At 45.4% G+C, this 25,216-nt stretch overlaps 8 protein-coding genes across 22 annotated transcripts in view; 2 read left to right on the top strand and 6 right to left on the bottom strand.

The window, feature by feature from the left end:
• Positions 1–4,967, top strand: part of Pxn (Peroxidasin) — a 50,448-nt gene extending 45,481 nt beyond the window's left edge. Inside the window, exon 9 of the mRNA XM_032434705.2 lies at positions 1,994–4,967. Within this exon, the coding sequence (XP_032290596.1) occupies positions 1,994–4,646 (2,653 nt within the window). The 3' untranslated portion in view covers positions 4,647–4,967. The remainder of the gene's footprint in view (positions 1–1,993) is intronic.
• LOC6624454 (acyl-coenzyme A thioesterase 13) lies at positions 4,743–5,513 on the bottom strand. 2 transcript variants are annotated; one of them, XM_002046590.4, is made up of 2 exons: positions 5,380–5,513; positions 4,743–5,321 (listed from the first exon to the last, which is right to left on the bottom strand). In XM_002046590.4, exons 1-2 carry the CDS (start codon positions 5,467–5,469, stop codon positions 4,977–4,979), a joined length of 435 nt encoding a protein of 144 aa, XP_002046626.1. In that variant the 5' UTR covers positions 5,470–5,513; the 3' UTR covers positions 4,743–4,976. The 2 variants fall into 2 exon arrangements, with proteins under 2 accessions (XP_002046626.1, XP_032290599.1); XM_032434708.2 differs by having other exon boundaries at positions 4,743–5,331; positions 5,380–5,510.
• LOC6624530 (acyl-coenzyme A thioesterase 13) lies at positions 5,378–6,314 on the bottom strand. Its single transcript, XM_002046591.4, has 2 exons — positions 6,174–6,314; positions 5,378–6,044 (listed from the first exon to the last, which is right to left on the bottom strand). The coding sequence occupies exons 1-2, from the start codon at positions 6,258–6,260 to the stop codon at positions 5,700–5,702; spliced, it is 432 nt and encodes a 143-aa protein (XP_002046627.2). The 5' UTR covers positions 6,261–6,314; the 3' UTR covers positions 5,378–5,699.
• On the top strand, positions 6,217–11,042 carry LOC6624570 (uncharacterized). Of its 2 annotated transcripts, none has more exons than XM_015175641.3 (4): positions 6,217–6,357; positions 7,366–8,403; positions 8,461–9,320; positions 9,385–11,042. In XM_015175641.3, exons 1-4 carry the CDS (start codon positions 6,318–6,320, stop codon positions 9,535–9,537), a joined length of 2,091 nt encoding a protein of 696 aa, XP_015031127.1. In that variant the 5' UTR covers positions 6,217–6,317; the 3' UTR covers positions 9,538–11,042. The 2 variants fall into 2 exon arrangements, with proteins under 2 accessions (XP_015031127.1, XP_002046628.1); XM_002046592.4 differs by lacking the exon at positions 6,217–6,357 and adding an exon at positions 6,813–6,922.
• On the bottom strand, positions 9,526–10,829 carry LOC6624534 (enkurin). Its single transcript, XM_002046593.4, has 2 exons — positions 10,687–10,829; positions 9,526–10,611 (listed from the first exon to the last, which is right to left on the bottom strand). Exons 1-2 carry the CDS (start codon positions 10,778–10,780, stop codon positions 9,776–9,778), a joined length of 930 nt encoding a protein of 309 aa, XP_002046629.1. The 5' UTR covers positions 10,781–10,829; the 3' UTR covers positions 9,526–9,775.
• A 410-nt stretch (positions 11,043–11,452) lies between the features above and the next one.
• Positions 11,453–18,585, bottom strand: dos (daughter of sevenless). Of its 2 annotated transcripts, none has more exons than XM_015175406.3 (7): positions 18,368–18,585; positions 14,703–15,069; positions 13,906–14,630; positions 13,724–13,841; positions 13,405–13,657; positions 12,715–13,336; positions 11,453–12,654 (listed from the first exon to the last, which is right to left on the bottom strand). In XM_015175406.3, the coding sequence occupies exons 1-7, from the start codon at positions 18,431–18,433 to the stop codon at positions 12,070–12,072; spliced, it is 2,736 nt and encodes a 911-aa protein (XP_015030892.1). In that variant the 5' UTR covers positions 18,434–18,585; the 3' UTR covers positions 11,453–12,069. The 2 variants fall into 2 exon arrangements, with proteins under 2 accessions (XP_015030892.1, XP_002046630.2); XM_002046594.4 differs by having other exon boundaries at positions 13,724–13,838; positions 18,368–18,584.
• A 399-nt stretch (positions 18,586–18,984) lies between these two features.
• RpL8 (ribosomal protein L8) lies at positions 18,985–20,232 on the bottom strand. The gene is made up of 3 exons (XM_002046595.4): positions 20,208–20,232; positions 19,850–19,989; positions 18,985–19,758 (listed from the first exon to the last, which is right to left on the bottom strand). The coding sequence occupies exons 2-3, from the start codon at positions 19,985–19,987 to the stop codon at positions 19,126–19,128; spliced, it is 771 nt and encodes a 256-aa protein (XP_002046631.1). The 5' UTR covers positions 19,988–19,989; positions 20,208–20,232; the 3' UTR covers positions 18,985–19,125.
• Positions 20,233–20,625: 393 nt separating this feature from the next.
• The window catches only part of msn (serine/threonine-protein kinase msn), a 36,995-nt gene continuing 32,404 nt past the window's right edge, over positions 20,626–25,216 (bottom strand). For 10 of the 12 annotated variants that reach the window (XM_032434700.2, XM_032434698.2, XM_070208224.1 and 7 more), the window contains 7 exons: positions 24,170–24,850; positions 23,947–24,102; positions 23,147–23,314; positions 22,935–23,084; positions 22,728–22,862; positions 22,581–22,655; positions 20,626–22,511 (listed from right to left, as the gene is read on the bottom strand). In XM_032434700.2, coding sequence (XP_032290591.1) covers positions 22,338–22,511; positions 22,581–22,655; positions 22,728–22,862; positions 22,935–23,084; positions 23,147–23,314; positions 23,947–24,102; positions 24,170–24,850 — 1,539 coding nt within the window. In that variant the 3' untranslated portion in view covers positions 20,626–22,337. The remainder of the gene's footprint in view (positions 22,512–22,580; positions 22,656–22,727; positions 22,863–22,934; positions 23,085–23,146; positions 23,315–23,946; positions 24,103–24,169; positions 24,851–25,216) is intronic. The other 2 variants (XM_032434703.2, XM_032434701.2) reach the window with 1 other exon arrangement.

Consider the following 25,216-nt stretch of genomic DNA (forward strand, 5'->3'; position numbering starts at 1 on the left):
CCTCAGTCGCAAGACCGCAGTAAAGCGCCGCCAAAGAAGGCAGCAAAATTGAAAAAAAAATAAGGAAAACAACAACAAAAATGTAGAAATAAAACGAAAACGCAAAACGTTAAAAGTGAAAAACTATGCTGAGTCACAGACCAAGAATGGCTACCGGAATTGAGGCAGCGAACAGGGGAGGGAGCAATGGTAACCTAGCTGGCAGCCAACAACAAAAAGTGAGCGGAAACCGCTGAAAGCCAGCAGCAGCAACAGCAACAACAACAACAACAACAGCAAAAACAATAGCAAAAGGCAGCAGCAGCAGCAGCTACTGAAATCCGCCTAAGTTGTGGGTAATGCTGGCGTAAAACAAAAGCTTATCCTGTTACTGCCTGCTGGGCTGCTGCAGACGTAGGTGATGGCGGGAATGCTGGCCACGGAAATACGTTGCCATTGCCGCAGCATGTGGCAAACACACACAAACACGCACACACCCACACTGGGAGCAAAGCCAAGAAAAGACACACAAATGCATCGTTAAGTAACAAGCAGACAGACTCCTAATATACACTGCCTGTGCACAACAAATACTTTCTTACTACTTTTCAAAATAATAAGTTAAATGAGGAATAAATATTAAAAATATAAAAAGATTTTTAAGTCCAATATAAAACCTGATCCAATAAGGATATTTATATTAACTAAAAGGCTGGTTTTTGTGTGTGTGTAATTTAGAAATAAGCATGTTACCAAAATGCGGCACTCAATATTATTTGGAACACTCCGAATTATGCAAAAAATCATACCAATAAAAGCAAGTAGTCAAATAATAAGCACATTACATATGAAGCGAGCCAGAACCGCTTTATACCAGATCTGGCGCAAATTGGCAGCACTTTTCCTAGCTTTAAAATGCGAGCTTAGCAGATCAAATGTAAAAATGCCTGATTGGCAGCACTAAAAGCTGCTAACTGCATGCCAATTAACTGAAACAAATTAATTGGCAGCACTGATTTACGCTCTTGCCACACTTTTGTTAATGTGGCAGCACTCTTGCTAGTTTTAAATGCCCGCATGCCGGCTGAGAGCTGGCAGCACTGGTTTTTGAATTGCATTGCGCGAATTCAACACGCGCCTTTCTTAAATTAGTGTTTGCTATTAAAATATAGATTAATGCAAAACTTGGCAAAGCGCATGTCAAATTCAAGGGTGCTGTCTTAAACAATTTGTTAGAGTATTTACAAACGCGCCGGCATGCCAGAAAAAGCGCAGCCACAAAATGGCAGGGACAGAAGGGCGCAGAGAAATCGAGAGGAAAATATGTATGTAGTTGGCTGGCAGTGGTTGCCATTTAGTCGCAGTAGTGCGATAGTTGATAGTGGTAAGCACTGAGCCAGTGCCTGGTGGCTTTTGGCTGGTGGTTGGCGGTGCAACAGGGTGTATTATGGTCGTTAAGTTATTACCTACCACCACGACGACAATGGCAAAGTTTACACAGCGAAAGTTTCCAAAGGGAAATTCCTTTAACGGCGACGCCAACGCCATGGAGCAATGTGAGGCATGAATTGTTGTTAATGCCGCCTGTTGTTGTAGCCTGGCGCGGATTTTCCTTTCTGCAGCAACAACTAAAAAGTGTGTGGCATAATTCTGGTCGTTGCCAAGTCAGCGACTGCCGCCGGCCACAACCAGACGAGCACCAGAAAAACTAAACTAAAAACTAAAAAAAAAAAAAAAAAAAAAAAAAAAAAACAAATAAAAGTAAAAAGATAAGTTCACTTCTTTAGACAACGACGTTTTAAGCAACCTCTGACGCTTGGAGAAATTAATTGCAATTAAAGTGGGGGGAAAATGTGAAAAGTCGAGCTATTTTTTAATATTAATTACGCTATTCGGTGCCTAGCTCGAGACGCGATGAAACTTTTCAGTTTATACTCAATCTTTATCTTCTGCAAAAGCTAATTTGGTTTTTAGAGTTTTTATTCCATACCTTTGTCTCTCTCTCTCTCTGCAGGAATAATGTGGATCTGGCGCCGGGTGATCGTTATGTGCGCATCGCCTTCGCCGAGGCAGCCAAGGAAATCGACCTGGCCATCAATAATACCCTGGACATGCTCTTCTCCAATCGCTCGACTCGTGGCCCACCCAACTATGGCGAGCTGTTGCGCGTCTTCCGCTTTCCCACGGGTCAGGCCAGACAACTGGCGCGTGCCGCGGAGATCTATGAGCGCACGCTGGTCAACATCCGGAAGCATGTGCAGCGCGGTGACAATCTGACCATGGAGAGTGAACAGTACGAGTTCAGGGATCTGCTCTCGCGCGAGCATTTGCATCTGGTGGCGGAGCTATCCGGCTGCATGGAGCACCGAGAGATGCCCAACTGCACGGATATGTGCTTCCATTCGCGGTATCGCAGCATTGAGGGCACCTGCAACAATCTGATGCATCCCACGTGGGGCGCTTCGCTGACCGCCTTTAGGCGACTGGCGCCGCCCATCTATGAGAACGGCTTCAGCATGCCCGTGGGCTGGACCAAGGGTCTGATGTACGCGGGTCATCCCAAGCCGAGTGCACGTCTGGTGTCCACCTCGCTGGTGGCCACCAAGGACATAACGCCCGATGCCCGTATTACCCATATGGTTATGCAGTGGGGTCAGTTCCTGGACCATGATCTGGACCATGCCATACCGTCGGTCAGTTCGGAGAGCTGGGACGGCGTCGATTGCAAAAAGACCTGCGAGTTTGCGCCGCCCTGCTACCCCATTGAGGTGCCACCGAATGATCCGCGCGTGAAGAATCGCCGCTGCATCGATGTGGTGCGCTCCAGCGCTATTTGCGGCTCCGGCATGACCTCGCTATTCTTCGACAGCGTGCAGCACCGCGAGCAGATCAACCAGCTGACCTCCTACATTGATGCCTCCCAGATGTATGGCTATAACACAGCCTTCGCCCAGGAGCTGCGCAACCTGAGCTCCGATGAGGGTCTGCTGCGCGTCGGTGTGCACTTCCCCAATCAGAAGGACATGCTGCCCTTTGCCGCACCGCAGGACGGCATGGACTGTCGCCGCAATCTCGATGAGAACCAGATGAACTGCTTCGTGTCCGGCGACATACGCGTCAACGAGCAGGTCGGTCTACTGGCCATGCACACGGTCTGGATGCGCGAACACAATCGCATTGCCATCAAGCTGCGCGAGATTAATCCACACTGGGATGGCGACACGCTCTATCAGGAGGCGCGCAAAATTGTCGGCGCCCAGATGCAGCACATCACCTACAAGCAGTGGCTGCCACTGATCATCGGGGAGAGCGGCATGGCCCAGCTAGGCGAATATCGTGGCTACGATCCCCAAGTGAATCCCAGCATTGCCAATGAGTTTGCGACGGCTGCCTTGCGCTTTGGACATACCATCATCAATCCCGTGCTACATCGCTTGAACTCCAGCTTCCAGCCGATACCGCAGGGACATCTGCAGCTGCACAAGGCCTTCTTTGCGCCCTGGCGTCTGGCCTATGAGGGCGGTGTGGATCCTTTGATGCGCGGCATGCTTGCTGTGCCCGCCAAGCTGAAGAAGCCCGATCAGAATCTGAATACTGAGCTCACGGAGAAACTGTTCCAGACGGCGCACGCTGTGGCCCTGGACTTGGCTGCGATCAACATACAGCGTGGACGAGATCATGGCATACCCGGCTACAATGTCTACAGAAAGTTCTGCAATCTGACCGTAGCTGCGGACTTTGAGGATTTGGCTGGGGAGATAACCAATGCGGATATACGGCAGAAGTTGCGTGAACTTTATGGCCATCCGGATAACATTGATGTCTGGCTGGGCGGCATACTAGAGGATCAGGTGGAGGGCGGCAAGGTGGGTCCACTGTTCCAGTGCCTGCTGGTGGAGCAGTTCCGACGCCTGCGTGATGGCGATCGCTTCTACTACGAGAATCCGGGCGTCTTCCTGCCCGAACAGCTGGTCCAGATCAAGCAGGCCAATTTGGGCCGTGTGCTCTGCGATGTGGGCGACAATTTCGATCAGGTTACCGAAAACGTGTTCATTTTGGCCAAGCATCAAGGCGGCTACAAGCCATGCGAGGACATTCCGGGCATCAATCTCTATCTGTGGCAGGAGTGTGGCAACTGCAACAGCCTGCCGCCGCTCTTCGAATCCTTTGTGCCACAGACCTACACCAAGCGTAGCCAGCGCCGGAAGCGTGATGCCGAGCAGGAGGTGCCCACCGCTGAGAGCTATGACAGTCCCTTGGAGGCGTTATACGAAGTGAACGAGGAGCGCGTCAGCGGCCTGGAGGATCTCATCGGCAGCTTCCAGAAGGAGCTGAAGAAGCTGCACAAGAAACTGCGCAAACTGGAGGACTCCTGCAATGCTGTCGATGCCGAACCCGTCGCGCAGGTTGTCCAGCTGGCGCCTGCTCCACAGCCCGCTGTGGTGAAGCCGAAGCGCAGCCACTGCGTCGATGACAAGGGCACCACGCGGCTAAACAACGAGGTCTGGACACCGGATGTGTGCAGCAAATGCAATTGTTTCCATGGCCAGGTGAACTGTCTGCGTCAACAGTGCGGCGAGGTCAGCTGCCCGCCGGGCATCGAACCGCTGACACCGCCAGAGGCCTGTTGCCCGCACTGCCCGGTCATGAGCAAGCCGGTCGACTGAGCTGGCCACTGGACACGGCAATTTGCATATCGACTTAACAATTAATCAAACCCCCTTAAACTTAGTAGCCACATTAACACTTAAAGGCGGATTCCATTTAGATTTAACAGAAAATCTTTAAATATACGATTTTTAACGCACACAAATGCAGTTGCAAATGGAATCTTGACGCGATACGTCGTCACATAGACATTCTCCCAATCGACGGTAACCGCCTACAACTCTAACCATGACGCGCACAGAGCAAGCAATTAATTAATTAACAATTAACTAAATATTTACTGCTACACATGTAACAATAAAGCACAGTATCAAAACTTAGCACACTATTTACTGCTCGAAGTTAACGTATTTGGTGTGCGTGCCCTTGGCTATTACAGAGTTATCCTTTTTGTGCCGCAGCTGGCAATCGATGAAGGCCAGCGATTTTCCGGCCCGCACCAGATTTGCCTCAATGAGCACCTCATCGCCCACACGGGCCGACTTCAGGTAACTAACGTTGATGTCAACCGACACACCTGGATGACAGGGCTTAGACATCAGGGCATAGGTCGTAATCATGTCCACCAATGTTGCCGTATAGCCGCCGTGCAAGCCGCCGGCTTTGTTCAGGTGCTCCGGCGCGACGGTGAATTCTGCTGTGCAAAGGCCATCGCCGCCATCCAGTATTTTTACCTTGTGAAAGCTACAAGATTTTAAACGTGTCAAACGGCTGTCGATGTCTATAGCCAACCTTTTCCAGGTGCCGCTCAAAGCCCGTAGCCTTGGCTATAATCTCAGATATGTGCTTCGCAAATTCCAGGCCCTTTTTGCGCGTTCCCATATTTGTGTTGTTACGAAACGTGTAAACAGCAAAGCAAAAACAATAACAACAGGTTCAAGAGATGTGCACTGCCAACTATCGATAGGTCGCGACTTTCACGATGAACAAATAACGATTTTTTGTGAGTCGCGTATAAGCTGTGACGTCACTAGCAGAGATAGCCAGAGAGCATAGCTCAGAGTTGGCTATCTCTTATATATTTAATTTCATAACTGAATTTCTTAGCTCGTTTACGCGTTAAAGTCCACGAATTTGGTTTGACCACCCTTGGCAATGATTTTGCCATCCGCCTTGTTCCGCAACACACACTCAATGTAGGCCATTTTCCGGCCTGCATGCAACGTCTTGGCATCCACTTCAATGACATCTCCCGGCTTTGCTGCAGCCAAATAGCTGACACTCAGACTGGAGGTGACGCCCGGATGTGAGCCCTTCGACATGAGTGCATACGTAGTTATATTGTCCAAAATTGTGGCCGTTAGGCCGCCATGCAATGAGCCCAGGCGGTTCAAGTGCTCGGCCGCGACAATAAATTCGCCGACGCAGCGCCCTTCGCCGCCATTTGTAATTTTCACCTGCAACAAACAGTTCAAATGCGGCGCGTTATCGATAACACAACTTATATAATATCGAAACTTGATGTCAGCTGTTTTGTTGCGTCGCTTTTGCACTTTGCTTTCCGCGAATATTTGGCGTCCACTTACCATTTGCGTGACTCGATCAAAACTTGCCCCTTTCGATATAAATTCGGCAACTTTTTTAACCATTTCGACGCCATTCTTAGCTGACATTATAATTTAGTTACGTCTGCACAGCAGCTCTCCCTCCACCGTACTGAGCGCTTTGAAATGAAAAAAGCTACTGAAGCAAGCGCTAGCGATGACAAAGGTGAGTGCAAAACATGAGCTACATATACAACAAATTTACATAGGGTATGGTGTGTGTGTGTGTGTGTGTTTTGCCAAATTAACTGAGGCAAAGTCTAGACGGGCAACATGTGAAATTCACGCATTTGTTTTGCTCGCTCTGTACGCGTCTGCGTCTGCCGGCAATGTGATAAGCAAAAAGAGCTTGAAAGTTCAAGAGTTATAAAAAACTAATATGAATAATAATAGTAATCATGATGATGAACATTGCCACCAATATAAATGGAAAGACTAGCCTTAATATATATTCTTATTTATAAAAATGTATATTATATATTTATGTTTGTAAGTATATTCAATTATGTACTTACCCGAGAACGCACAACACACTTACGAAGTTTTATTTGTAGAAGGGGAGCAGGTAATACTGAAAGAAAAGAAGTAGAGACAGATAAGAGTAAGAGCAGGAGAAAGAGGAATAAGAACGAGCTTAAATTCGAGTAAAAAAAAATTACGGTCGAAGATAAAATTTATAGATGGGCAAACACAACCTGTTAAAATATAAGTGATCAACGCAGCATCAAACTGTAAGCCTTATTTGAATTAATGAGAATCGAATAGAAGGGCGGCGGTTAGCAGCAGGTGTTAAATTTGCAGCTATGCGGAAAGTAAACTTGATGAAGGTTTTGTATGACAGAAGCAAACATACATATGTACACGCACACACATGTATGTATGTATGTACATATGCATGTATGTACATATGTATGTATGTACATATGTACGTATGTACACGTATAACATTTAATATATGTAGGTTTAAAAATTAGATTTAAGCAGAGTTAGATTAAAGGGCCAGTTATTATGTTCATTATATAGAAACTATATTACTCGGCCTTGCACGGGCTTTACGCTTAAGTTTTATATTAAATAGATTGGCTACACCTTACTTACCTTTCATAGAGATAAGATTGATTAAGGTCGTGTTGACTAAATCTGTCTGCTTCATTCCGTTCTGTTTCTGCCGCAGCTGGAGCAGCAATGTCATTCCAACTGTTGTCCAAGAGTGATCTCAGGCAGGAGACCGTCCATGACTTTGTGGCCTACACAACGGATGGCGATTGTATTTCGCTGCTCGGGTCGAAGACGGAGCTGCTTACCCTGGAATTGAACAGCAAGTCGAACCCGCAGCTGCCCTTTCCCTACGTTGTGGCCAGCTGGAAGTGTGCGAACAAGAAGCGACCACTGGACCAGCTGTCGCTGCAGGTGAATCTTCAGAATATCTACGAGAGCAGCAATGTGCTGGAGATGCAACAGCTCAGCCTGGAGCCGGCTTACACGGCCGTTTGCTCGCAGGATGTGCCGCTGCCCAATTGGCTGGCCGCCAAATTGTCAACCCAGCCGCTGCCCAATGGCCAAATGCTGTTGGCCACATTAAACAGCTATGGAGCGCTGCATTTGCTGTGCAAAAGTTCAGAGCAGCCGCTTTGGCGGCAGCACGAGAAGGGTCTCAACGTGACCGCAACTCTGCGGGATACACTGCAGCCGCCATACGAAGTGCCCGCCGTCAAGATCAGCACGTTCCGGCAATATCAGGCATTTGTGGATCGCAGCTGGATAACCATGTTTGCGTGGCGTCCAGTGGACAGCGGCAGCTATATGCTCGTCCTGGGCACAGCTGCCGGCAGCATATGGACGCTGACCCTGTGCGCCAATGCAGCCACTGTCCTGGACCATTGCGAGCTGCAGACGCTCCTGGGTCGCATTTGTTTTATGCAAATCTACGAGGATCTGCTGCTTGTGGGCGACAACAACGGCCTGGTGCATCTGTACAGATTTGGCACAGCGACAGAGGAGACGGAGGAGGGTCTTAGTCTGGTGAAAACGCTATGGCTGCGCCCGGATCACATGGGCCTGCAGGAGGCACTTATTACATACTGTCCGAATCGCGACTGCTACTATATAGCCTGCTGCAAGGCGGCGCATCTTCTGATCTGGTGCATGCCCAAGCATGAGGAGGGCGACTGGCTGGAGACGCGTCTGCATGCAGGTGGCATGAAGATCACGGGTAAGCTATAGACATCCATTTGCTTTACATTTAGATAATACTTCTTTCCACGCACAGGTCTGTGCGCTCTGGAGAACTGCAACTATGCGCTGGTCACGGCACGTGGGCAACTATATCACATCGAGCTCAGCCACAAGCACGGTCAGCTGTGCGCCAGTATGCGGTGGATTCGTGTGGACGATGCCGAGAACTACCAGCCAGTTGGCCTGTGCTGCAGTCCCAGCCAGAATCTGCTGACCATTCTGTACACGCGCAGCAAGGAGTTTCTGCTCAACAAGACGGTGACCCGCCATATGCTGCACGTGCGCGTGGGCAGAATCCATAATAGCCAGGCGCTGGTGCAGCTCGAACGTCGCATCAATCCCGGTCAACCCATCAACAGCTGTCGAGATCTGTTGGTGGACATACGTCTGGAAATCTTTCAAGGTGTCCAGCTGGAGGAGTTTGTTAACTATGCGCCATTCGATATGATTGCCTTCGACGATCTGGCCACCGAGGCCCAGCAGCATCAGCTGCAGCTCAAGTACCACATCTTGGATGCGCTCATTCAGATGCAGCGACATCAACGCAACCAAACACTGCTCGAGCAATTCGAGCAGGAACTGCAGCTGCTGTTGGCTATGCTGGCCCTTACGCATATGCGACTGCGTCTCCAGTTCCTGACCAGCCTGCAGACGGAGCTGACGGCATTCCAGCGCCAGTCGGCACAATGTCAGCTGGCGGAGAGTGCGCGCATCAGGCAGCAGTTGGAACAGCGGCAGCTGCAACGGGAGCAGGCGCCCCAAGCAGCAATAAAACGTTTTCTGGCCCAGATGGAGGTGCACTTCGAGCAGCTTCAGCTGAAACTGAATGTGCCGGAAACAGCACAAATGTATGATGCGTCCGATCAACAGCTTTGCACCGTCTCCTATGTACAGGTGGGCGTGGCTTACTTATGTGCCTCTATCCAAACATTTTATTATATGTATGTATTGTCCTTAGGTGCTGCCCACGCTGGAGCGGCACTATTGCACACTGTGCGGACGGCTGGCTCTGCTGGAACGGCAGCTGCTCCTGGAGCTCTATGCGCCGGGCGGTGTACTGCTGTGTCCCTGCTGTCATGGATCCTACACCTTGGAGCTGTTGGATGCATAAACATGAAGCGAGCCATTCCAAATTCCGATGCCGAATCAATTCCGCAGTTTTTTGGGCAGCTTTATTTTTTTTTTGAGTACGAAACTTTGCGGAGTTGATAAGGTTTCGGAATTTAGAAGATGCCCGTTAAATTTTTATTTGAACGTACCTTTTAAGTGTGCATGTGTGTGTGTGTACGTGTGTGCGTGCGTGCTCCCCTTAGTATGTGTGTGTGTGTGTGTGCGTGCCAGTACATAGGTTAATACAGTGAAACATAAATAATAGGACTGGTCTCTAGCAGCAATATATCCTGCTCGAGCTGGCGCAGATCACTCTCCAGTTTGCCCTTGCGCTGACGCTTATTCTCGCTGTCGATCAGCAGGGACATGGACTGATAGCTCTTGGTCATCTCATTCAAATGGGCGCGCAGGCCCACAAGTATATCGTTGCGTTCCGCTTGATCCATTACGCGCATGCCGGGCATTTCGGGTGGTGCGCCGTCGGCACGCGTCGGCTTGGTGAGAGCTTCCATTGATTCGGACAGCTTCATGCCGCCGCAGAGTTCCATGAGACGCGCCTGCTCCTTGCAGCAAACGCCATGCATTTCCTTGAGCATCTTCTTGGTCTTCTCTATGTAGACGGGCACCTTGCCAAAGTCCTTGCGGCACACAAACTGCGGCACCATGCCCGAGTTGAGTAAATTCTGGCGTGTGCCCACGGGCGTGTCCACGTAGCGCGGCGGCGGTGGACAGCGCACAGTGCTCCGTGCACACCTGATATTGCGCAGCACAAAATTGGGCACCATATCGGCCTTCTTTTCCTTTTTGCCCATCTCAGGCAGCGGCGGCATATGCGCACTCTTGGGACACACGTGCAGATTCTCGCGACGCCACTTGACGCCCTGATTCTTGCGCAGATAAGCGCAGGGCGGATCGAGCGGCACATTGGCACAGCCCATGGTGCGATGATACGACTTCTTGGCATCCGTGAGCAGACGCATGCCATCCTTAAGCGTAATCATCGAATGCTTCTTGTACTCCATGCTCAGACGATCGCGCAGACCCTTGGAAAACTTGGCTGCCTTCTTGGATGTAGCTGCCCAAAGGAAGACAGAGAGAGAGAGAGAGAGATTAGAGACGGTCGCCACATAGTCTTGCGCTTTCTACCCACCATGAACCTCCAAGCTCGCTTCCTGTGGCTTCTCGGGCTCGCGCTCCAAATTAAAGATGTTCTCATTGTGATGTGTTATGTAGACCAGCGACATGATATTTAGCTTTAAAAAGAGAGAACTTCCTCCTTTCGCTTAGCAAATATACATATATCTATCTCGAAATCTCTATTGTACTGAAAATATTTTTGTAACGCTAGCTTGTATTTAAATTTATATATACGTAAGTAACATCGTTTTGTATCGTTGCCAAGTTTCAAAAGCAGCTCCAAACCCTGTTGCCACAATATACATGTGCTTGTTGTTGCTCTAGCAACCTATTAAATATAACTCCTGCACATATTTTTCAAACTTCAAACCGATCGATATTATTTCGCAGAGCTAAATTCTTGCTTTAAATAAATGTTTAAAAATTCGTATGAACATAATTCAGATTGGTTTAAGAGCTGATATAATTAATAATAATAAAAATTATGATATTCTTTGAGAAACTATAGACTGGAGGACAAAGTTTTAGTCAAAATTGGATCCACCTAGTTAACGACTTAATTTCCCTTTATCTGCTGCTGATCTCTATCAATCATATAGATTAAGTTATACGTTGACAATATGTATTATTAATGCACAAAAAAAGGAATTTAAAAAAGTTTAGGAGAGCTTTTGAAAGTGGGCTTAATACCCCTAAAACTGTAGGGAGATTTAAATTTATGCGATATTTATAAACTTAATTTGTAACTCTAAAGCTGGAACACATTTCAAATAATAAAATAAACAGATAAATTATAATTGAATTAATAAAAACTTTTGATTAATATACACAGGCAGTTATTTTCGAGACTGGAATTCGAATTTTGAGTGGAATTCTATTAAATTTCCAGCTCCTAATGAATGTTATTCTATAAATGTTGATTTATTAAAGCACAATATCAAGCTACAGCTTGTGTCGCACACGAGTTACACTTACACTTAGTATAAAATTTGTTACCATAAAAAATTCGTGGTGTATATAAATTAGTTTATGTGTGAGTGTGTGTGTGTACATACATATTTATATATAAAATAGTTAAATACGCTTTGATTTCGAAATTGGAAGCACAATCGAAAGATAAAAACCATCTTCATAGAGACATTTAAAAAGCACACAACGCGATGCTGAGGGCACAAATATGCTTTAAATACCTAACTTATCGGCTATATATAATCAATATGTATATGAATATGAATATGGATATGGATGTGTGTGAGTGTTCAATATGAATGAATGAATGTCAAAGCCACTTAGAGTTTGCACTGTTTGGACAGCTTTTGCAGGCACTACAACTGATTCGCATGACGCTATTGCACATTGAAAATGTGAGTCATGGATTTTTGGAAGCGTGTGCAGCTCATTTGTTGCCGCCGCCGGCGCCGCCGCTCTCGCTGCTCTCCTTGTTGCGCTCCTCGCGTATGCGCTTGAACGCCTCCGTCTTGACAAAGTCCACGAAATTGTAGACAACGCTGCTTTGTACGGGCGCACGCACTGCCGCCGCATCCGTGGCACCCAGACGCACACCACCCAGACCGGCGCCGCCCTGGGCGTACAGATTGCCCACGCTCATGCTCTGCCGGTTGAGCAGCGGCGGCTTATTGGTCACATCCAGATCAAAGTACTGTAGCTTGTGCTCTGACTGCTGCTGCTGCTGCTGTTGCACTGCCTGCTGGCTTTGCTTGTGTGCCGCTGCCGCCGCCGCTGCAGCTGCAGCTGTTGAGGTCATGGCTGCTGCTGCTGAGGCGGTGCGTTGATGCTGCACCGATTGACTGCCGGGGCTGTTCGGGTGCTGGCGATGTTGCTGGCGTGGCAGTGTGCGCGTCTCATGGAAATAGGCAATTGCTGCCGGCGAGTGCACATCCGTTTCATGCGGCAGCACCATCGAGAGCGGTGCGCCAGTGGACCGACGCGTGGCAGGCGACATGGTGGCCGAGGAGCCCAACTACAGCGGAACGCCAAATATAATTAGCTTACATAAAAGTTGGCTTTTAGCATTGCTTACTTTATACGCATTTGGCTTGCACTTGCGATCCACGCTGGGCGGCGCGCTTGACTGCAGCTTGGTGGCGGACAATTTGTTGTTCAGCTGCTCCATGGCGGCGACGGGCGGCTTGGCCGGGAACTCTTCAGGCGGCTTGTCCTCGACGCTGCTCTTGTGCGTTGGCTCCAGCGTCAAATTGGCCACCTTGGGCTTGAGTTTGCGATTAACTGGCGGGCAATCGGCTTGCTCAATGAAATCATAGCGAAACACATTGCCCTCCATTCGAGTGGGCGCCGCATTCGTATAGCAATGCTGGCGGGGCAGCGTGCGCGCACTGGTTGGGGAATTGACGGGCGCCGTTGTTGCCGCTGTGCTGGATGCCATCTGGCTGGGATTAGCTGGCGCTGCAGCAGCGCACGCATCAGCCATTAGATTGGGCGTGGATGCCGCTATGGGATTGCTATTGTGCGGACTGGTAACCGGTCGCTCGCCCAGCAATTGGCCCACGTTGCAATAGGGCAACTGATGCGAACGTGGAATGTCATAGCTCTCTTCGATCAACGAGGAATTGGCATGCCGTGACGCCACAATAGCTGGCGACGTGTTCTCCGTGTCCGACAGTTGCGGCAGATCACGTTGCAATCTTTAAGCAAAGGCGGAAGTTTAGTATTTTGTGGCCAACTTTAGAGATTGGGTGTGCATTTAAATTACTTTTCATTGTCCTTGAAGTCCAGTATAAGATTATTTTTGTTCTTCAGCACCTTGGCCAGCTTCTCCAGCGTGTGATGCTCGCCCGCGCCATCTGCGGCTGCTGCTGCTATTGTTCCCAGTTGTTTGGCGTGCTTCTCAGTGCCCGTGGCCGGCAACGCAGCGCCGTCTTCAGGCATCTTGGAGAAACGCTGCGAATAGGTCAGCACAAAAGACTCGTTCTCAATGGAACTATCCGAAGGCCGTGTGCTGCGATCTGCAAGCAGTAGCAGTTCATTAAATAGGAATCTATTTTTGTAAGACTGGATCCATTCCCACATACCAACATTCTCGCGTAGGGGCAGCGGATGCGCCCACTCGTCGTCGTCGGTGAAGACACTTTCCGAGTCCGAATCGGAGCGCTGACTGCGCTGCTTCCCGCTGGCATTGGCCAGTTGCTGCTGCCAAAAGCAATAAACACTTAGCAAAGATTAAACAGAAGAGTATCTAAGAGTTAAGGCTCACCAAGCTGCAGTTGGTTATTTTGGGTGAATAGGATTGATCGTTAGTCAGATTGAGGCCTATGTTGTTGTGACTGCGCGGTGTATCATAGAATTTGGGATCCAAATTGTTGAGGGCAGCCGCCGCATTGGCATGGCTATCCAATAAGAACTTGGGACTGCCCGTAAAGCATTCACTAATCGGTATATACGGCCCGGAGGCGGTGCTCAGCGCCGGCGATGCCTGGACGCTGCCATGCTGCTGCTGCTGTGTCATGGCCTCGGCCAGGGTCTGTTGATTCAACACCAGATGCTCGGGCAGCTTACGCACCACGCCATTCGCATTGATGGCGAGACGTGCGGCTGCGGCCTGAGCCTGTGCCTGCTGCTGTTGCTCGGCCTGGGCCTGCGCCTGTGCCTGGGCCTGAATCAAAGCGCTCTGATTCAAGTAGAGCGCCGTGGCCGGCGACGGAGGAGGCTGTTGCTGTGCAGCCGAGAGCAGCTGTTGCTGATCAAAGTGTGCATCGCAGAGCAACGTCTCCCGATTGTTGTAGTCCGTATTCACATAGACCGAGTCCGAATTGTTGTTGGCGCTCTGCGGCTGCTGATCAATGACCGACGGACGACGCAGCAGCGAGTTGGTGGCCGTTGTCCCGGCCGACGAGTGCAGCGATGTGGTTGTTGTGTTTTGCGTGGAATTGCTCAAGGCGCCGCTGGAGCTGGTATGCTGCTGTGCGCTACGATTCTCATCTGTGTGAAAGGATGTTTGGCAACAGGTGAAAGTGGCTGCAGACCAGTTTTAAGTTTGATTTAAACACTCACCTGCTGCTGCTGCTGCTGCTGCTGCAGCGGCGGCTGCTGTCGATGTGGCTGTGGCGCCCAGCGGCAGCTCATTGGACTGCTTGGTGTCATGCAGATGGCACACCTGGCAGATGCAGTTCACCCAGTCGCGCATGCTAGCTTCGGTCTCGGCAGCCAAGTAATATGTGCGCTTCGGCGTCTTAATGTCAAACATATACTGAAATTTCTGTTTGCGATTCTCCAAGCGCAGCCCGCAGTCGACCTGCTCGCACTGATCCAAATCGATGACACCCTTCAGCTTGCGGCAGTATTGATCCGTATAGTATTCGAGGCAAAACTGCTCCGGTATCTCGCCCTGCTTCAGCGTAAACCAGCGACGACGCCAGCGCTGCAAAAGCAAACAACAATTTCGCTTGAGTTCTCGCACGATAAGCTCGCAAACAGGGGCGCAGTCCGAACAGCTGTACAGCAGTCAGTCCCTCAATCAGACAGTTCGTCAATCAGTCAGCCAACATATGCTGGATATGAGAGGCGCTGCACGACTGCGATAAGCTGCTGCAGCTTGCTTGGGCGACGGGCAGCTATCAGCCGCAGCAGCGGTGAGTAAGCGACGCTGCACGCTGCGCTGCTGACGTCGCTGCCAGCTGCGCTGCTGGTTTTCCGCGAATCGTGTTTACATTGACATTTTCTTGAGTAATCAGCGGCTCACACCCACATTGCCAAACAGCTGTCCGGAACGGCGAGTCTATTGACACCGTCGAGCCAAGTGGCCGCCTTCTTGGCCAGGGCTAAGCGCAAGCGGCGTATGCGAACAGCCAAATACTCTACGATTTTTCTTATCAATGCAGTTTTTCTCCAAAGCTTACAAAAAAAAAAAAAAAACAATAAATTGTAATTTTCAGCTAGACGAAACGTGGATCGAGCGGTTCCATTCGAAAGTCGGAAGTCCAATGCATCACGCGCTTTTCACTTGCGATTAACGTGCTACGTTTTCTTATAAAAAATAGACTGAGCAAACACTAGTCAGTTGTGTTCGACTAGCTAATACCCTGTAATTTAGTTTAGGTTGGTTTTTGAGCCGAAAATTGTTGTACACGGCATTGCAATTCATTTGCTTTTATATGAAACGAGTTTTGGTTGCAATTCGTTGGCCAAAAAACTGTTGAGTCGATAAAATAGGAGAAATGCTCAAATGCAATATTAACTAACTAACTATCTTAAATTCTTAAATAAATACGACTTTTACATATAAGTACATACAATTCGATGTTCAAATTGAAAGGTTTCGTACCTGTATTAACCAGCTTTATGGCTGCAGGTATTCGGTTCGAACCATCCCAAAACTGAATCAGCGAAAATGTTTTTATGGTCGTTTTTTTTTTTTCAACTTTTGTTCTATCAAAAGCAAAACAATTTCCCTTTTGCTACAATTAGTTGCTCCAGCTGCATTTAAGATTTGGGCTAATCTAATACTTAATTAATAATACTAAAAATAGCATCTATAATTATTGCACTTGCTCGTTTGATTATAAATTCTATTCACGTCAAAGACGTCAGAGTTCTTATTATTTACATTTGATTTGGAAAAAAGGGAAAATTCTTGGCATAATCTTGAAATCGACGAAACTGGAACAATGCCAATAATTGGCACAAATAACAAGAACAAGAACAAGGCACATATGCAAATACCCTTTCTCCACAGCACAGTCATGATGCGCTATAGTGACTCAAGAATTAAGAATCAGGAATTATTATGCTTGGCAGATGAAGCATTGGTATAAATTATGATTCATGACATGATCACAGTTCGTTTTGTCTGCAGCAGCACAAAGGGGTATGATACGCTGATACAGTGGTCCCTCGCTAAAAGGAAAATGCATGCAAATTTAGATCAACTTTAAGAGAATTATGCATTCAAACGATGGCTTCTACGTAAACGGAGTTTTCAATTTAATTGCAAAAATATATATGAACAATTTTTGCATACAAATTCTTTTTAATGTGCGTTCACTGTACCAAGTGTTTTTTTTTATTCAAAAATGTAACAAAGGGTATTCGCCCTTCTGCTAGCTCTTGGTTTTTCTGCCAGACAAATTTGCATTGTTGTCTGCACAGTTTCACGCTTAATTCAATTATAAACAATAAACATAATGCCACACGCAAACACACACACACACACGCACACAAACACAGTTATAGAGAAATTGGCACCCTGAGGCGCAACAAGAACCTATAAGAAGAAGAAGAACATAAATAATAAACAGCTAATTTTGTTTAAGCGCCTGGCATACAAATTGGGCAAGGGATGGGCATGGCTAGGACAGTTAGCCCCTATATAAGGCCTGCCTTAATGCAACAAAAGCAACAACAACAACAACTACAATAACAACAACAGCAAAAGGGAACGACAAGTGCGTCATTTTGTTTGTGCGTGCTGTGTGGCTTATCGTATGGGCATACAATTTTGTAGAACCATACGGATAAACAGCTATACACACGAAGACATAGTCGGGTATACACGACTAGAGCATACCACGTGATTTAAAAAATGACAGACTTAAAGCAAAATCAGGGCTAAGACTTTGATAGTATATGAAAATGTTGTTGCCCTAGCTAAATCGAAAATCGATAATTATCGATTATGCTTCAGTTCTGTCCATATCTGTCTAGTGCAATACACAGATGGACAGAAACTATGTCTCTCTCAAGCATGCACAGTGCAGTTCGCAGGAGCTGCTCTGCCTGCCTGTCGCAAACACATACCCAAAAATCGTGTATACCCGTTTAAAAACACTTTTAATGGGCATCAAAGACCAAACATGCATACATACATATGTCTGTGTGCGCCTTGTTGATTGCTTTGTGTTTTCATGTTTTTTTTTTTTTTTTTGTGCTTGGGGCAACACTTTCTACTTTGCGAGTTAAATGTTGATTAAACGTGCAACAGTTGCTCAACAGTTGTAATTTAATACGCAATGCCGCTAGCGGCGCTTAACGGTTAGCGCACGGTAAACATTTAATTAAGCGTAAACTTTGAGGGCAGCCTCACAAAATGTTCCCACGCCACACACACACACACACATGCAGACACACACATGCACGCAAGCGCAGCTATTGAAAATAGCTCATTCACAATTTACAAATTGACTACAAGAACAAAACAGAAACTGGCTTGCGGTTTTTTTTTTGTTGTTGCTTGTTTTGCTTTTCAATCACTTCGCCTGGAATTTGCAGCAGCAACAACAACAACAACAACTCGATATCATCAGCCATGCAGGCCCATGCTCAGTCCGTCTGCCGCTTATTAATGAATTAAAAATGATTATCGGACACACAACAACAACAAACAAATGATCACACACTAATACGCTCACACACACACACACGCACGCACACCATCGCACACGAACACACTGAAAATGTATACAGAGCGTAATTGTACAAAAATGCCACTGGTTGGTGCGTTTCTTTGCATGACTCAGTGTAGAACAAGCGGAAAAAACAGTCAAATGTTATTTCCATGCTGCTGCTGCTGTTGTTGTTGTTGCTGCTGCCTTTTTACCGTATGCTTTGCTTGCAGCTTGCATTTTGCACATTTCACTGACCATTTGCTATTTGCATTGGGGCTAAGACTTAAAAAAAAAACTATATGCTTTGTTGCTGCTTGTGTGGTTCAATAAACTTACAGCACGCCAAATGCGCTTTGAGGGCGGCGATTTTATAAGCCATCCTTCGTGGAATGTGCTATCCATTATTTATTTATACGCACGATTATTTATAATTATAATATCTGTTTGATTTTTCACTGTCCGCACACAACAACGCACCAACACACTCGCGCATTTATTTTCATTATTTTAAGAGCAGCCTAACAGCGGCACCGACTTTAACATGTGCTGCCTCTGTTCAATAACAGTGGCTGCTAACATTTACTGCAGCAACAATTTGGGTTGCCATGCTGTGTGCAATATTGTCAATAATAGTAAAAGCAATTTTCAGATAATAAAAAATTGCGCGACTATTAAAAAATATAGGCTACTAAGAGCATGAAAATCATTTGCTTAACATTACATTGGCATACAATAAACATAACAGCTAATCGATGTTTTTATACTCACCTTGGTTATCGATGCTGTTAATCCGATAAAATGTGCAGCGTCATATCGATAATCCAACATGGTATACAGTGGAACTAGCCTATGACGAACTGTTATTCCTTATTTAATATCCTCTCCAAATAACTTTTGTTGATTATATTACATTAGCATTAGTACATTGATTGATGTTTTAGAAATCTTGCAAGTGTGTTGTTTAGAAATAAATTTTATTCCGTCGCGTAAATTGCATGTTGACCACATACAGCTCTCCCATATATATATGCACAATTATAGCAAACAGCGCTACGCTGATCTCAGACGGAACGGGCTGCTCCAGTTGTTGTTGTTTATTTGTCCTTGCTGTCGCCCTTGCCACCACGAATCCTACCAGTACGACGGGCAGCGATGAGACCGACCTTGCGACCGGCGGATGTGCCACGCTTGACTGTCGACGCCTTACCAATATGTTGATGGTTACCACCACCGTGGGGATGCTCCACAGGGTTCATGGCAACACCACGCACCTTGGGCCAGCTGTTGCGCTTCACCTTGTACTTGTGATAGGCACGACCGGCCTTCAGGATGGGCTTGTCAATACGACCACCGCCGGCAACGATGCCGACCATGGCGCGGTTGGCCGAGGGCACAACCTTCTTGGCGCCCGAGGGCAGCTTGACACGGGTCTTCTTGGTGTCCGGATTGTGGGCAATCACGGTGGCATAGTTGCCAGAGGTGCGCGCCAAACGGCCACGATCACCGGTCTTCTCCTCCAGATTGCAGATGATGGTACCCTCAGGCATCTGGCTCAGCGGCATCACGTTGCCGATCTGCAGTGTAGCCTTGCGGCCGCAGTAAACAAACTGGCCAGTGTGCATGCCCTCGGGGGCGATGAACAGTTCCTTGCGGAGCTTGTAGCGGTAGGGATCACGGAAGTGAACGACGGCCAAGGGTGCGCCACGACCGGGATCGTGCACAATATCCTAAGCAAATTGATAAAAACAACACAAGCAGTTAGCTAAGCACATCCATGTGTCGGTGTTGCCATATCGTGCAACAAAAAATAGCACTTACCTTGACAACGCCGCGAATGTAGCCAGAGCGCTCGGCGAAGTCCAGAGAACGCAGCTTGGCGGCTCCCTTGCGCTTCTTGACGTGCGCCTTGAAGACGGAACCGGCGCCCTTACGCTGTGCACGAATTACACGACCCATTTCTACAATTGGGAAAAGAAATATCCAATTAATGTTTATCCAGACAGCAGACAGCAGGTCGTTGAGTCATTTTATTTCACACAGACTGCCAATTATTCACAAATATTCAATGCACACACTAGCTTGAGACACATTTTAAACATATTGTTTATTATTTATTACGGATGTTGCAGTTTTCGTTATTAATTTTTCGATTATCATTTCAGCAGTCGACACCTACCGATGCTCGGGTAAAAAAGAAAAGAGAGAAGAGGAAGACAGCAGCATATTGTCAAACTTTGACAGGCAGCGCTGCCAACTTCACGCTCTTTTCCGTCAGCTGTTCGCTACATTACAGTGTTGCTCAATACATGCTGTTATCGTTAATCGATGAAAATAGTACAATTTGAGCGTTATCGAAAATACTAAATTTAAATTGCAGTTTTGTTTATTTTGTTTTTTTTTTTTTTTTAATTTTGAGATTATATATATAATAATTTTTTTTTACGATTTAGATTTACATTCATTTGTTCATCAATTTACTTGTTTTATTTTTGAAATAAAGTAAGCATTTTATTACTAATTCGGTTTTTTTTTTTTGTTTTTTGCTTTGTTTTTAATTGCAGTTTAGTGCATTTTGTTTAAAGAACATTATTAAATATGGGGGACACGGGGTATACATTTATTTCATTTTCCATTGTCTTATAACACAAAAATAAACAAACAATATTTTAAATATTTCTCTTTCAATTTCATTTTCATTCGCTTTGCTTGGAAGGGACGCACATGTGAAAACAACACAAAACAAGCAAGAATAATTCATAAGTTTTTTTTTTGTTTAGCATTAACTGCCAGCTTAATTTGACATATGTACGTGTTTCTCTCTCTCTGTGTGTGTGTGTGTGTTTGTATATTGCAACGTAGCCATTAAATAATTAAGCTTTAAAAAATTCTCCACACACAAATAAAGGAAAAAAAAAAGAAAAACAAACACATAGAAATTGATGCACAGCACACGAAGCAGATTTCCTTGCTAATTGAGTTTTTGTTTTGTTTTTGCTTTTTATCAATTTTATATGCTAGCTTTTTATAGAATTTCGTATCATGTTTGATTCATCTTTTGTTTTTTTTTTTAAGGTTCTGTATAAAAGTTCAGTAAAAAATGCAGCTTAACTAGGTTCATCGAATTTCCTCCAATCTTGTTATCAAGCTAAGTTCAGTTGTCTTTCAAATATGATCAATCAATCAATCGATCAATCGATCAATCAAAATTGTGTGTTGTTTGTGTTGCTTTCGGTTTGTTTTCGTTTTCGTTTTTCTTTTCGTTTTTCCTTTTATTGTACACATATTCTCCTCAATTATAATTGTTGCGACTTTTGCTTATAACATTTTGTTTTTGTTTTTTTTTTTTTTTTTTTGTTCAGCTCTCTATAATATTATTTACTTGCTTTTGTTTATCACTTAGTTTTTACAATGGCGCTTTTTAATATTTGTTTTTGTTTTTTTACTTTTCATAAAAACTGAGCAAACAGAGACATTTGTTTATGATTTATATAAATTGATAAAAGTTATTGCAAATAGTTCGCAAACAGATTTTGTCAACAGAAAATTCTAATTGCAATTGATTTTAATTATTTTCTTGATTTCGCTTAAAAAGGAAGTTGTAGGCAAATAATATATATTAAGTAGAAAAACAATATGCACACAATTCTAAATTCACATTTGAAATGAAATTGTTCTCTTTTTTTTTTATATATGTGCATTGTGTACAAATTAACTGCGTATTCTCATTTTGTTCTCTTAGATTTTATTTATGTAATCCTTATAATACATATGCATGTGTTGTATTTTGTTTTGTTTTTTTTTAATCAAAACATGAATTGGGCGGGCGCAAAAATGAAAAACCTCGACGAGTGAGCTTGGAAAATTGTTTGGTTTTTCTTTTATTCTGTTTTCCTTGCCGCTTTCTTCTCTATCTTTGTTGTTGTTTTTTTTGTTTTTTTATTAAATACATTGCTTAACGCTCGCCTAAAATTGTGCACTCAATTGAAGATTAACTTTTTATAGCACATTTACTAATTGAAACGTTTCCTTTGCTTTCATAAGCACATCTTTACGAGTGTGTGTGTGTGTGTGAGAGTGTGTGTGTTATAGGAAAATCTAATTCTCATTAGAACTTATGCACTTTTTACTTAAACGATTTAATGTTCTTCTCTGTGTGTGTGTGTGTGTGTGTGTGTGTGTGTGTGATATCTTTAGATATTTTGTTGTTGTTTTGCAAGCTTGTTGGTAAAATAATTAGAAAATGTTTGTTGTTATTTTGAATATTGAATGTTGCCAAAAGAAACGGTTTGCGGAAGGATGTGCGGCTCTACCAATTGGCCATGCCCGGCTTGTTGAGCGTCATGAAATAGATTTGACACGATGAAGCACCTTTGGCACTGCTGAAGAATACTTTGTCATTGCGCTCGCAAAGGAATTTCAAGCGTTGCGCCTTCTTGTGCATAAACACACCATCCAAATGGCCGCTCTCCACGGAACGTATCTATGTGACAGAAGACAAAAGTATCTGAGTTATCTTGCATTTATCTGCATAAGAGATATTCGAACGCACCTCTATTGCCTTATTGCCCCAGCCCATGATTTGTCCCGTGCCTATGTAGGCCACCGAGGTGGGCATTTCGCCCCACTGCAAAGAGATGGCACGGATTATAATATCAAATCGTTTCGAGATATTTTTAGAAATGTAATCTTGACTTGCCTGCAGCACAATATTCTTGGATACACGACCGGCAGTGTTCACATAGACGCCTTCGTTGTCATAGCAGAGAAGGAGCTGCATGCCATTTGAATTTGGAAGCGCCACAATACAATGGGGAATGATTGCACCCTGAGTCTGTGTTTGAAGATGTTTCGCATTTACTGTGTATATCCATGTATCATGATGTTGGCATGCGCCGCCACTTACATGCTTAGGAAGATATATATCGTATACTTCAGCTGAATCTAAATCAACCGCATGGAAACCCTCAGCGGAACCATAAATCACTTTCAGTCTCGACTGATCCTCAATTGTGAGATCGACCAAAAGGGGGCGATGTTCCAGTTCACCAAAATTCTAAACGAGAAACCAACATTATTTATAGATCTACTGATTCGTATATAGTTTATCGTACGCACCTTAAATGCCATAAATTTGTGATATGGTTTGGGCGCCCATGCATAAATTTCAATTGAGTCTTTTAATGCAATCACTAGGAACTTAATCCTCTCGTATTTGACAATCTTAAAATGTACAGCACCTTGTAGATCACCCACATTTATCCAGCCGTTGCGACGCTCCACTTGCTGTCGGCGGAAAGGAGAGGAAAGATTAACATTAAGACAATAAACAAAGTGCGCTAGTCGAATACGCCCGACTAGGAGATACCCTAAGCCCGTTAAGGACATTCTAGATTCCTTCTATACATTGCATACACACACGCACACTTCGATTTGCCTCATACTATCCGCATTCTTAAATAACTTCGGTGTTTGGAGTCCGATTTTCAGAGTTTAAATAGGACACTCCAGACTGTTTACATACTAAAGCCGAAGAATGTACCTTCAAAAGTTTTCGAGCAATGGATGGATCTTTATATGATATACGAGAACTATGCCAAGTGCATAGCGAGTATCTCTTTAAGTCTTGGAGTTATGATTAGAAAATTATCGTTAGGATTTATATCCGGGAAAGCAATCGTATAGATATGATATCGAGGCAAAAATTCTATTTTTAGAGAATAATATCTCTGCTTTGCGTCCAGAGCAGAGGAACAGACGGACTTAATTAAATCGATTCAGAGCAACAATATATATAGACATGTTTCCCTCAGCCAGTTGCATGCTTAAGCACAAAATCAATAAGCCGCATTTGAACGGTTGCAGGGTATAAATGAGAAGTGTTTCGATTTCTAGGCAAATCATTTGTGTCCACTCACATCGGAGAGTCCGTCGGTGCGCAAGATCTTGGACTTCAGCCAGGATAAATAATAGACACGCACGCGATTCTTTTTGCCCGATATGGTAACCAATATGTTCTGACCCTCTAGCACCTCCATTTGCTGGAAACGACGACGCGAGATCAGCTGATAGACCTGTCCACAAAAAAAAAGATTGGCTTTAGTTTAGGCTTTCAATTGGTTTAGTTGTGCCGGTTGTTACCTTGCCCTGGCCGGAACGATCGAGCAGCATGAGTCCATTCTCGGTGCCGATCAGCAAATTGACGCCCCAGAGTGCGGCGCACAGTATTTCCGAGTTGAAACGCTTCTTATACTTACGGATTTCGGGCGTATCATTGGCCGCCTCGTGCGAGGTGGGCGTCACATTTACATTGACCGTGGATTCGCGACGTGTCGGACCGGAACCGCCGGCGCCAAAGCCAAAGGTGAGAAAGCTGCGTTGTTTCTGTTGCAGCGCGTACGCATGCGGTGGCAAGTGGGCGTTCGATGTGGCGATATTGTTGTTGGCGTTGTTGGCGTTGTTGGCGTTGCCAGTGCCGGAACAGGTTGGTGACAGGTGTAGAATGTTCGCAGAAGAGGAAGAAGCAGATTTATGCAATAAATTAGTAATACTGCTGGAAGAACGCGTTTTACTAATCGAATTCTTTGGCGAATTTTGTCGCGAATTCGATGTGGACGAGGCCAGCGATATGGTTGACTGTGGTGAATTATTAGCACTAATAATTATGCCACCGACAACACTGCCGCCGCCATGACCATGGCCGCCAATGCCGACGGCGACGCCTGCAGCGCTGCTGCTGCCGCTGCCGCTGCCGCTGCTGCTGCTAGCGATAAACGATTTCGATGGCGTGGAATGCACGGATGAACTAATGGCCGCTTGATACTTTATTTGATTGATCGTTTGATTGATTGATTGATTGATTCATTTGTTTTTGTTGTTGTTGTTTTGTTCGTTTTGGTTTTTTTTTTTTTTTGTAATTAAAGAGAAAAGAAAATAGAAAAAGTGCAAGAAAAAAATTTCAATTAGTCTTCGAGTTGTCAACAAAATAAATTCATTAATAAAAATTAAACATGCTGAGGTTCAGTTGGGTAGGTGTGTGTGTGTGTGTGTGTGAGGGATTGGTTAAATATTGTGTGCTGCGTGTGCTAGCGACAATTAAAATAAAAACAATAGCCAAAAATATATACAAATATATATTGATTTGCATTATTATAAACAGAGCCGAGAAATGTTTGGAGAAAATGTTAA

The sequence above is a fragment of the Drosophila virilis genome, chromosome 3 (genome assembly GCF_030788295.1).
Source record: "Drosophila virilis strain 15010-1051.87 chromosome 3, Dvir_AGI_RSII-ME, whole genome shotgun sequence".
NCBI lineage: Eukaryota > Metazoa > Arthropoda > Insecta > Diptera > Drosophilidae > Drosophila > Drosophila virilis.